This window comes from Carcharhinus amblyrhynchos, chromosome 11 (assembly GCF_965287045.1).
Source record: "Carcharhinus amblyrhynchos chromosome 11, sCarAmb.v2.hapA, whole genome shotgun sequence".
NCBI lineage: Eukaryota > Metazoa > Chordata > Chondrichthyes > Carcharhiniformes > Carcharhinidae > Carcharhinus > Carcharhinus amblyrhynchos.
This window is the reverse complement of record NC_137334.1, coordinates 12,039,235-12,051,946: the sequence shown is the minus strand read 5'-3', so window position 1 is coordinate 12,051,946 and position 12,712 is coordinate 12,039,235. Positions and strand designations below refer to the sequence as shown.

The following is a 12,712-nucleotide window of genomic DNA, read 5'->3' as shown; positions in this document are numbered from 1 at the left end:
CTAAGTTGACCTTTCTCTATTAGTTATGTCTGTAACACTACATTCTGCACCTTCCCCTCTCCTTCTTTATGAACAGTATGTTTTGTCTGTATAGTGCAGAAACAACACTACTTTTCACTGCATCCCAATACACGCAACAATAATAAATAAAATTAAAAATCAATGTCCTCTCCAAATCAAAGTAGCAAGGGGTGAGGGTGAGGTACGGCAAGGAGCCCCTTCATCAGTCACTGCCTGAGAGACAGAGAGAGAAGGCAGGTAGAAAATGACAGCTTCCAGGGGTTGGGGGGGGTGTGTGTGTGTGTGTGTGTGTGTCACAGCAACATCATCACCACCACCAGACAGCCTCACCCCTGGTGGAAAGCTCTCCACTCGCCTCACCTTATTAAGCTGAAACCCAGTTTCTCAACATCAGCCTTGTCCTCCGGAATATTCCGAGCCAAGATACCTAAAATGTAGAAACAAAACAAAAAATCATCTCACGTTGAAGAAGAGTTGGCTTCATTGGCTTTAATTCTTTCATGGTCATTGGCAAGACCAGGATGTTTTGCCCATCCTTAACTGCCCTTGAATGGAGTGGTTTTGCTAGGTCGTTTCAGCTATGGCTCTGGAGTCGTGTGTAGGCCAGACCGGGTAAGGATGGCAGATTTCCTGCCCTAAACATGAGTTTTTAATGAGAATCCATGATAGTTTTCATGGTAAACATTACAGATGTACGGACTGAATTGAAATTCCGCCAGCTGCCATGGTGGGATTTGAACCCACCCTCCCCATCCCCAGAGTTGTAACCTGGGCTGCTGGATGATGAGCCCAGTGATATTCCCACTGCGCCACCGCCTCTCATCACAGAATCCCTACAGTGCAGGAGGCGGCCATTCGGCCCATTGAGTCTGCACTGACCACAATCCCACCCAGGCCCTATCCCCATAACCCCACATATTAACTTAGCTAATCCCCCTGACACTAGGGTCAACTTAGCACAGCCAATCAACCTAACCTGCACATCTTCAGGGTGTGGGAGGGAACTGGTACACCCGGAGGAAACCCACGCAGACACAGGGAGAACATGCAAATTCTCACAGACATTGATCTGAGGCCAGAATTGAACCCAGCCCTCTGGCACCGTGAGACAGCAGTACTAACCGCTGTGCCACCGTGCTGCCCATCAGTGGGCGGATGGATCAGGGGTAGGCAGTCAGTAATCAATCGAGTTCCTCTTCACTGCCGCAGACAGACAGCAGACCTTGTTGGCAGCGATGCCTCCCATGGTCAGTCAGCTCAGACCAGTTCTGTGAAATAAGGGCCCAATCGATCTTGCAGCTGGAACCTCATTCGAATGTTTCGAGGGAATAATTTGGGACACCCACACCCCTGAGCTTTGGGAAGCTTCGGGAAGCAGGAAAGGAATGTTACATCACGCTGCCCCACCTTAGCATCACAAACACCAGGCATCATTCCCAATCCCAGTTAAAACTCCCACCTCCATGAACGGCAGGATGCAGTGTCTTCACTCGCCCGCCTAACATCTCGGGAAACCCAGTGATCTCAGACACATCCCTGATCAAGAGAAAAGAAACAGCAAGAGATTAATTTCTTAGCACAAGCCACGCACAATGGGATGCTGGCAAACTCGTTCAGCTTCTGACCTTAAGCGTAGAACAGGCAACGCAATCAACAGAACGACACATCAGCACGTTAGAGTTTATTTTACTAGTGCCACACAAGACCATAAGACACTGGAGCAGAATTAGGCCACTCGGCCCATCGAGTCCGCTCCACCATTCAATCACGGCTGATTTTTTTGAACATAGAACATAAAACCCTACAGTGCAGAAACAGGCCCTTCTGCCCATCGAGTCTGCACCGACCACAATCCCACCCAGGCCCTATCCCCATATCCCTACACATTTACCCGCTAATCCCTCTAACCTACACATCCCAGGATACTAAGGGGCAATTTTAGCATGGCCAATAAACCTAACCCGCACATCTTTGGACTGTGGGAGGAAACCGGAGTACCCAGAGGAAACCCAGGCAGACACGAGGAGAATGTGCAAACTCCACACAGACAGTGACCCGAGCCGGGAATCAAACCCAGGTCCCTGGAGCCGTGAAGCAGCAGTGCTAACCACTGTGCTACCGTGCCGCCCAAATTTTCTCATCCCCATTCTCCTGTATTTTCCCCAAAACTCCCGAGCCCCTTAATCATCAAGAACCTATCCACCTCTGTCTTAAAGACACTCAATGACCTGGCCTCCACAGCCCTCTGCAGCAAAGAGCTCCACAGATTCACCACTCTGACTGAAGAAATTCATCATCTCTGTTTTAAAGGATCTCATCTTTAGCCTGAGATTGTGCCCTCTGGTTCTAGTTTTTCCTACTAGTGGAAACATCCTCTCCACATCCACTCTATCCAGGCCTCTTAGTTTCCTGTAAGTTTCATAAGAACATAAGAAATAGGAGCAGGAGTAGGCCATCTGGCCCTTCGAGCCTGCCCCGCCATCCAACAAGATCATGGCTGATCTGTCGTGGCTCAGTTCCACTTTCCCGCCCTCTCCCCATAACCCTTAATCCCCTCTCTTATCAAAAACCCATCAACCCGCTTCTTAAAAATATTTAGCGAGGCAGCCTCCACCACTTCAACAGGCAGAGAATTCCAGAGATTCACCACCCTTTGAGTGAAGAAGTTCCTCCTCAACTCCGTTCTAAACCGCCCCCCCTTTATCTTGAGGCTGTGCCCCCTAGTCCTACTGTCTTTTTTGAGCGGGAAGAGTCTCTCCACCTCTATCCTATCCATCCCATTCATCATCTTATACGTCTCAATGAGATCTCCCCTCATTCTTCTAAACTCTAACGAGTACAAGCCTAGTTTATTCAGCCTCTCCTCATAGCTCAACCCCCTCAACTCCGGTATCAGCCTAGTAAACCTCCTCTGCACTCCCTCCAAGGCCAAAATATCCTTGCGCAGGTGCGGCGCCCAAAACTGCACACAGTACTCCAGCTGCGGCCTCACCAATGCCCTATACAGCTGCAGCAAGACCTCCCTACTTTTATATTCAATCCCCCTCGCTATGAAGGCCAGCATCCCATTCGCCTTCCTGACCACCTGCTGCACCTGCAGGCTGGGTTTTTGCGACTCATGCACAAGGACCCCGAGGTCCCTCTGCACCGTCGCCTGCTGCAGTTTTTCGCCACGTACGTAATAGTCCTTCCTACCATTCTTCCTACCAAAGTGGACCACCTCACACTTGCCAACATTAAATTCCATTTGCCATTTCCTGGCCCATTCGCCCAGCCTATCCAGATCCTTCTGCAGACTCTCCACACCCTCCGCACAATTTGCCTTTCCCCCAATCTTGGTGTCATCAGCAAATTTCGACACCCTACACTCGGTTCCCTCCTCCAGATCATCTATATAAATGGTAAATAGCTGAGGCCCCAGCACCGACCCCTGGGGCACCCCACTAGTCACCAACCAACTAGTCACCCCACTAGTCACCAATTGTTCGGGCGGGATGGGGTTGGTCTGAACCGTGCTGGGACCAGAGTGCTGGCGAATCGAGTAAAGAGGACTGTAGACAGGGCTTTAAACTAATTAGGGGGGGGGAAGGTGCGAGGGTAGGTGATGTTAGGAGGTCTACAGTTAAGGATAGGGTACAGGTAAGGGAAGAGGCTGAGGATGTCCCAAGTGGTGGCGTTACGGCAAATAGGGTCCAGAAGAAGGCTGGGATGAAAGCGCTTTATCTGAATGCACGAAGCATTCGGAATAAAGTGGATGAGCTGGTGGCGCAGATCGACACAAATGGATATGATCTGGTGGCCATTACAGAGACGTGGCTGCAAGGTGACAGGGACTGGGAGATGAATGTACAGGGCTATCAAGTGTTTAGGAAGGATAGGCAGGAGGAAAGAGGGGGTGGCGTAGCTCTGCTGATTAAGGACAGCATCAAGGTGGTAGCAAGGGATGATATCGGAGCCAAAGAGCAGAAAGTGGAATCGTTGTGGGTGGAGATTAGGAACAGCAAAGGGAGGAAGACGCTGGTGGGTGTCGTCTATAGGCCCCCGAATAATGATCTGGAGGTGGGGCGGGCTGTTAACGCGCAAATAAGTGCGGCGTGCAGGAATGGGACGGCAGTAGTTATGGGGGATTTCAATCTGCATATTGATTGGTCGACCCATGTTGGACGAGGTGGGCTCGAGGAGGAGTTCTTGGAATGCTGCCGGGATAGTTTCCTGGAACAGTGTGTGTTGGAGCCGACGAGGGAGCGAGCTATCTTGGATCTGGTGCTATGTAATGAGGCGGGTAGAATTAGGGACCTCGCGGTGAAGGATCCTCTTGGAGAGAGTGATCATTGTATGGTGGAGTTTCTGTTTCAATAAGATCTCTCCTCATCCTTTTAAACACCAATGAGTACAGGCCCAGAGTTCTCAACTGTTCCTCATATGACAAGCTCTTCATTCCAAGGATCATTCTTGTGAGCCTCCTCTGGACCCTTTCCAAGGCCAGCACATCCTTCCTTAGATACAAGGGCCAAAACTGCTCACAATACTCCAAACAGGGTCCGGCCAAACCTTATACATCCTCAGAAGTACATCTCTAGCCCTCTCGATATGAATGCTAACATTTGTATTTGCCTTCCTAACTGCCAACTGAACCTGCACATTAACCTTAAGAAAATTTTGAACAATGAATCCCAACTCCCTTTGTGTCTGATTTCCTAAGCATTTTCCCATTTAGAAAATAGTCTATGCCTCCATTCCTCCTTCCAAAGTGCATAACCTCACATTTTTCTACATTGTATTTCGTCTGCCACTTCTTTGCCCACTGTCCCAACCTGTCCAAGTCCTTCTGCAATCCCCCTGCTTCCTCAATACTATCTGTCCCTCAACATATCTTTGTATCATCTGCAAACTTAGCAACGCTGCCTTTAGTTCCTTCCTCTAACTCGTTAATGCATATTGTGAAAAGTTGTGGTCCCAGCACTGACCCAAGTCACACCAGTAATCACTGGCTGCCATCTTGAGAAAGCAATTACAAAGTCTCACAACACCAGGTTAAAGTCCAAAAGGTTTATTTGGTAGCATGGGCTTTCAGAGTGTCACTCCTTCTTCAGGTAACTCACCCCAGTCCAACGCTGGCATCTCCACATTATCCTGAGAAAGACCCCTTCATCACCACTCTCTGCCTTCTGCCAGTCAGCCAATCCATGCTACGTAGGCTTACATTAACAACGCAATGAAGTTACTGTGAAAATACCTTAGTTATCACAAGATGCTGAGATTCTGACTGTGCCAGCATGAAATTTGGAGGGCCTAACCACCTCTCTATCCAGCTCAAACCCCACCAGCAGAGATCACTGTTAAATCCAGCAGTATCCTGGGCATTGACTAAATTTGCTCACGAGGATTTGATCTGCTGGTGTCTAATTCACATGGGAAAGGATAGGAAGGCTGGCTTGTCAGCAAGCCAGCTAGTGTGAATACAGAAAGCTGGTCAACACAGAGATTTCTATCTCCAGTCATTGTACTGAAGCGGATTAATCCTAACGGGGCAGCTCCTTGAGCAATTTAGTTTTATTTATTAGTGTCACAAGTAGGCTTACATTAACACTGCAATGAAGTTACTGTGAAAATCTCCTAGTTGCCATAGTGTGGCACCTGTTCAGGTGCACTAAAGGAGAATTTAACATGGCCAATGCACCTAGTCAGCACATCTTTCAGACTTTGGGAGGAAACTGGAGCACCCGGAGGAAACCCACGCAGGCACGGGGAGAACGTGCAAACGCCACACAGACAGTGACCCAAACCAGGAATCGAACCTGTGTCCCTAGCACTGTGAGGGAGCAATGCTAACCACTGTGCCGCCATTAACAATAACAAACCTGGAGCTGTGCAGTAGATTCTAGCTGCCATTCTGGGTCCTTGTGCACCTTTTCCTATTGGGTCACTCTTGATTTCCCTTCCCTGGAGAGTTGCGGACACTGGATCAATGAATACGTTTAAGGTGGGATGGGGGGAACGGAGGGAGTGGGATGGGGGGAACGGAGGGAGTGGGATGGGGGGAACGGAGGGAGTGGGATGGGGGGAACGGAGGGAGTGGGATGGGGGGAACGGAGGGAGTGGGATGGGGGGAACGGAGGGAGTGGGATGGGGGGAACGGAGGGAGTGGGATGGGGGGAACGGAGGGAGTGGGATGGGGGGAACGGAGGGAGTGGGATGGGGGGAACGGAGGGAGTGGGATGGGGGGAACGGAGGGAGTGGGATGGGGGGAACGGAGGGAGTGGGATGGGGGGAACGGAGGGAGTGGGATGGGGGGAACGGAGGGAGTGGGATGGGGGGAACGGAGGGAGTGGGATGGGGGGAACGGAGGGAGTGGGATGGGGGGAACGGAGGGAGTGGGATGGGGGGAACGGAGGGAGTGGGATGGGGGGAACGGAGGGAGTGGGATGGGGGGAACGGAGGGAGTGGGATGGGGGGAACGGAGGAGTGGGATGGGGGGAACGGAGGGAGTGGGATGGGGGGAACGGAGGGAGTGGGATGGGGGGAACGGAGGGAGTGGGATGGGGGGAACGGAGGGAGTGGGATGGGGGGAACGGAGGGAGTGGGATGGGGGGAACGGAGGGAGTGGGATGGGGGGAACGGAGGGAGTGGGATGGGGGGAACGGAGGGAGTGGGATGGGGGGAACGGAGGGAGTGGGATGGGGGGAACGGAGGGAGTGGGATGGGGGGAACGGAGGGAGTGGGATGGGGGGAACGGAGGGAGTGGGATGGGGGGAACGGAGGGAGTGGGATGGGGGGAACGGAGGGAGTGGGATGGGGGGAACGGAGGGAGTGGGATGGGGGGAACGGAGGGAGTGGGGATGGGGGGAAACGGAGGGAGTGGGATGGGGGGAACGGAGGGAGTGGGATGGGGGGAACGGAGGGAGTGGGATGGGGGGAACGGAGGGAGAGGGATGGGGGGAACGGAGGGAGTGGGATGGGGGGGGGGGGACACACTCTGGTTATTTTTGAGTGAGTTTTTTTTTAAATCGTTGATGGCATTGCTTTACTTTTGCTCAGGAATTGTTTATATTCAACTCTTTTTTCTGTTTGACATGTGGTAATTGCCATTCCAAACCTTATCTTTCCAAAATTTACTCAGAGGCTGCAGTGAGGAAGAAAATACAAATAAGACACCCACTGCCCCCCCACCTCTCCCGCGAACAGTCTGTTTTAGTCAAAGGCTTATTTAAAAGTCAAAGATGAAGTTACTCGAGGCTATTGCTTGCCTTTCAATGTAGATTTATTCCACACATCTCCAGTAACACACTGGACTAAAGCAGATATTTCACTAACCCTGTCAGGAAGCCTGATTGAGATAATCAAGGGTCGCTAAAAGAAATAAGCTTGATTGTGAAGGTTGTCAAAAGGTTCATTTTACTAGTTCATCGTAACCTTACGACTGTTTCATGTGGCAATGACTACAAGTAATCCACAAGCTGTGAGACCTTCCTGAAGTTGTGAATGGTGCTACTGGCACTGTAGGGCAGCACACTGGTTAGCACTGCAGCGCCGCCAGGGACCCAGGCTCCATTCCAGCCACGTGCAGAGTTTGCACGTTCTTCCCATGTCTGCGTGGGTCTCTCCTCTCCTTAAGTGCAGATTAGGTGACTGGCCATGCTATATTGCCCCTTTGTGTCCAAAGATGTGTAGATTAGGAGGGATTAGCCATGGTAAATACATGGGGTTACGGGGATAGGGTCTGGGTGGGATTGTTATCGGTGTAGACTTGATGGGCCAAATGGCCTCCTTCCACACTGAAGAGATTCTATTTAAAAATAACTTACATTTTTTGCACAATGTTTAATCTGACTTGTGATCATTTCAATGTTAGGATTTGTTTCGAAGTTATCAAAGTTAATTCAGTGGTTCATCTCAATAGCACCATTGAATCACCCTCTCCCCATCCCCAGTCAATGCATGCGATGGCTGCAATGCCAGTCTTTGCCAAGACACACACTGCTCACCCGAGGCTCCCTGCCCACAGCTTACTCACTTGACAACGAGACCAGCTTCCCGGAGAGCCTTGGCTGTCCCACCAGAAGCAACGAGAGAGAGACCGACAGGAACCAGGCGCCTGGCGAAGTCCACCAGGCCCGTCTTATCCGAGACACTCAGCAAGGCTGCAAGAGAACATCAGTGTCATTGTCAGAGCGGACAGGAAGCAGGGTCACACAGCAGAGATTGGGAGGAGTATTGACAGGACTGACACCCCCTTTCCCAGGAAAGCTTGTAACCTCAGCCACCGCGCGCCACCCACCTCCCCCCACCCCCACTCCTTGGGAAATAGGACAAACCAACCCCTCCCTGCTGGGGAAATAGGACAAATCCCCCTTCCGGGGCAAACAGGGCAAACCCCCCCACCACCCGGGCAAACACCCCCACCTGGGCAAACCCACCCCCACCCGGACACACAGGCAAACCCCACCCCCACCCGGACACACCCCCCCCCCCACCCGGGCACACAGGCAACCCCCCCACCCAGGCACACGGGCAAACCCCCCCACCCAGGCACACGGGCAAACCCCCCACCCAGGCACACGGGCAAACCCCCCACCCAGGCACACCCCCCCACACGGGCAAACCCCCTCCACCTGGGCACACAGGCAAACCCCCCCCCCCCACCCGGGCAAACCCACTCCACCGGGGCACCCAGGCAAACCTCCCCACACGGGCACACCCCCCCACATGGGCAAACCCCCCCCACCCAGGCACACGGGCAAACCCCCCCCCCAACCCGGGCAAACCCCCCCCACCCGGGCACACGGGCAAACCCCCCCCCCACCCGGGCAAACCCCCCCCCCACCCGGGCACACGGGCAAACCCCCCCCCACCCGGGCAAACCCCCCCCCACCCGGGCACACGGGCAAACCCCCCCCCACCCGGGCAAACCCCCCCCCACCCGGGCACACGGGCAAACCCCCCCCCACCCGGGCACACGGGCAAACCCCCCCCCACCCGGGCAAACCCCCCCCCCCCACCCAGGCACACGGGCAAACCCCCCCCCCCCCGCACACCAACCCCGGGCACACGGGCAAACCCCCCCCCACCCGGGCACACGGGCAACCCCCCCCCACCCGGGCACACGGCCACCCCCCCCCCCAAAAAGGCACATGGGCAAACCCCCCCCACCCGGGCAAACCCCCCCCCACCCGGGCACACGGGCAAACCCCCCCCCCCACCCGGGCACACGGGCAAACCCCCCCCACCCGGGCAAACCCCCCCCCCCACCCGGGCACACGGGCAAACCCCCCCCCACCCGGGCACACGGGCAAACCCCCCCCCACCTGGGCAAACCCCCCCCCCACCCGGGCACACGGGCAAACCCCCCCCACCCGGGCAAACCCCCCCCCCACCCGGGCACACGGGCAAACCCCCCCCCACCCGGGCAAACCCCCCCCCCACCCGGGCAAACCCCCCCCACCCGGGCACACGGGCAAACCCCCCCCCCCCACCCGGGCACACGGGCAAACCCCCCCCCCCACCCGGGCACACGGGCAAACCCCCCCCCCACCCGGGCACACGGGCAAACCCCCCCCCCCCCACCCGGGCACACGGGCAAACCCCCCCCCCCCCCCACCCGGGCACACGGGCAAACCCCCCCCCCCCCACCCGGGCACACGGGCAAACCCCCCCCCCCCCCCCCGGGCACACGGGCAAACCCCCCCCCCCCCCCACCCGGGCACACGGGCAAACCCCCCCCCCCACCCGGGCACACGGGCAAACCCCCCCCCCACACAGGCACACTGGGCCCACCCTCTTCCCGGCAAACTTCTCTCCCTATGTTCTTCCCCTCTCTGCCTCTCCCCCGGGTTCCCAGCTCCCGCTCCGCCATGTTCTCCCCGCTCCCCGGTCCCAGACCGGACGGGTCCCCCCGCTCCCCCCCTGTCCCCCGGTACCCAGTTCCATTCCCGCCGGGCTCTCCTCCGTCCCCGGCTCCATTCGGCCACGCGGCTCCCCGCTCAGAAAGGGGCGGGGCTGCGGTAGCGGCGCGAGAACTGAAAAGCCGCTGACCCCGCCCCCTGTCCTCAAGGTGTTTCAGAGATCAAAGCTGACTGAGCAGGTGGGTCCCCAGACTGTCTGTCTGATCCACACTGTCTGTCTGATCCCCCAGACTGTCTGATCCACACTGTCTGTCTGATCCCCCAGACTGTCTGTCTGATCCACACTGTCTGTCTGATCCCCCAAACTGTCTGTCTGATCCACACTGTCTGTCTGATCTTCTAGACTGCTCCACACTACCTTTCCAATCCTCTAGACTGTCTGTCTGATCCTCTATAGTGTCTATCTGATCCTCTGGACTGTCTGCCTCAACTCCTTCGACCCTGAGGCAGACACCCACATTCAGTTCAACGTCCGTGACAGCAGCTGCTTCAGTTGAAAGTTTATTTATTAGTGTCACAAGTAGGCTTACATTCACACTGCAATGACATTAACTGTGGAAATCCTCTAGTCGCCACACTCCTGTGCCTGTTCATGTACACTGAGGGAGAATTCAACAAGGCCAAAGCACCTAACCAGCGCATCTTTCAGACTGTGGGAGGAAACCCCCACAGTCATAGGGAGAACTCAACAGTCACCCAAGCCAGGAGTTCTGTGGGAGGAAACTTTGCACTCACTGCTCCAATGGGGAGGCAGAGCAGCAGCTGCTCTGGGCACAGCAAGATCACAGCAAGAAGTCTCACAACACCAGATTTAAGTCCAACTTTTTTTTACCCACACACAACACCTTTTTATCCATTCCTGGGACAATCCACACCAGCATTTATATTGCCCATCCCCTTGAAAAGGTGATGGTGAGCTGCCCACTTGAACCGCTGCAGTTCTGAAGTGTAGGTACACCCACAGTGCAGTTAGGGAGGGAGTTTGACATGGTGACAGTGAAGGAACAGCAATATATTTCCAAGTCAGGATGGTGAGTGACTTGAAGGGAGACTTGCAGGTGGTGCTGTTCTCATGTATCTGTTGCCCTTGTCTTTCTAGAAGGTAGGAATTTGCTGTCTAAGTAACCTTGGTGAGTTTCTGCAGTGCATCTTGTAGATAGTACACAAGGCTGCCTCTGTGTGTCAGTGGTGGAGGGAATGAATGTCTGTGGAAGGGACTGCATGTGGGTATGCCGGCGTTGGACTGGCGTAAACACAGTAAAAAGTCTGACAACACCAGGTTTTAGTCCAACCTATTTATTTGATAATATATAGGTTGGACTAAAACCTGGTGTTGTCAGACTTTTTACTGAAGGGACTGCAGTCAAGTGGACTGATTTGTCCAGGATGGTTGATTGTGATTTCATTTCATTTTTTATTGTCACATGTATTAGCACACAGTGAAAAGTATTGTCCCTTGTGCACTATACAGACAAAGCATACTGCTCATAGAGAAGGAAAGGAGAGAGTGCAGAATGTAGTATTACAGTCATAGCTAGGGCGTAGAGAAAAATCAACTTAATGCAAGGTAAATCCATTCAAAAGTCTGACAGCACCAGGGAAGAAGCCGTTCCTGAGTCAGTTGGGTTGTTACCTCAGACTTGTATCTTTTTCCCAGAGGAAGAAGGTAGAAGAGAGAATGTCCAAGGAGTGTACAAGGAGTGTAGTAGTCTGGACACCTAAAAACTTGAAGCTCTCGACCCTTTCTACTTCGTCCCCATTGATGTAGACAAGAGCATGTTCTCCTTTACACTTCCTGAAGTCGATGACTATCTCCTTCATTTTGTTGACATTGAGGTAGAGATTATCGTTGTCACATCAATTCACCAGATTCTCTATCTCATTCTGTCTCATCATTGTTTGAAATCCGACTCACTATGGTAGTATTGTAAGCAAACTTTAAAATTGAATTGGAGAGGAATTTGGCCACACAGTCATAGTGTACAAGGAGTGTAGTAAGGGGCTGAGAACACAGCCTTGTGGGGCACCAGTGTTGAGGATGATCGTGGAGGAGGTGTTGTTGCCTATTCTTACTGATTATGGTCTGTGGGTTAGGAAACTGTAGGGGATCCAGGAGGCTGGAATTGATTTGTGCCATGACTAACCTTTCAAAGCACTTTATAATGATGGATGTCAAAGCCAGCGGCCGATAGCCATTAAGGCTTTGTTTTTCTTAGGATGGGATGATGGTCATCTTCTTGAAGCAGATAGGGACCTCAGATCGTTGTAAAGGGAGGTTGAAGATGTCAGTGAATACTCCTGCCAGCTGATCCATACAGGATCTGAGTGCTCGTCCAGGTACCCCCATCCAGGCCAGTCGCTTTCTGTGGGTTGACCTTCGAGAAACTGCTCTCACTCTACAATGGTGACCCCAGATACAGGTTCATCCAGAGCTTCCAGGGTGGAGGGCATGCTCTTGCTGACCTCTTGCTCAAAACGAGCGTAAAATGCTTTGAGCTCATCAGGGAGGGGTGTGTTGGAGCCAACGATTTTACATGCCTTCGTCTTGTAGCCTGTTACGTCTTGCAGACCTTGCCATCGTCGGCGGGGGTCGGTGTGTGGCTAGCCTGGGACTCTAGCTTGGTCCGGTACTGTCTTTTGGCATCTTTGATGGATCTCCTTAAATCGTATCTGGCTTTCTTGTATAGGTCAGGGCCGCCTGACTTGAATGTCTCAGACCTGTTCTTCAGCAAGCAGTGGATATCCCTGTTCATCCATGGTTTCCGGGAGGGGAACACACGGATTTGCTT

General features: G+C 53.6%; 1 protein-coding gene across 1 annotated transcript in view; it reads right to left on the bottom strand.

The window, feature by feature from the left end:
- atic (5-aminoimidazole-4-carboxamide ribonucleotide formyltransferase/IMP cyclohydrolase) overlaps positions 1 to 9,973 on the bottom strand; it is a 34,039-nt gene extending 24,066 nt beyond the window's left edge. The window contains exons 1-4 of the mRNA XM_080198580.1: positions 9,939 to 9,973; positions 8,036 to 8,162; positions 1,481 to 1,557; positions 382 to 448 (exon numbers count right to left, since the gene is read on the bottom strand). Of these exons, the coding sequence (XP_080054706.1) occupies positions 382 to 448; positions 1,481 to 1,557; positions 8,036 to 8,162; positions 9,939 to 9,948 (281 nt within the window). The 5' untranslated portion in view covers positions 9,949 to 9,973. The remainder of the gene's footprint in view (positions 1 to 381; positions 449 to 1,480; positions 1,558 to 8,035; positions 8,163 to 9,938) is intronic.
- Positions 9,974 to 12,712: the final 2,739 nt, after the last annotated feature.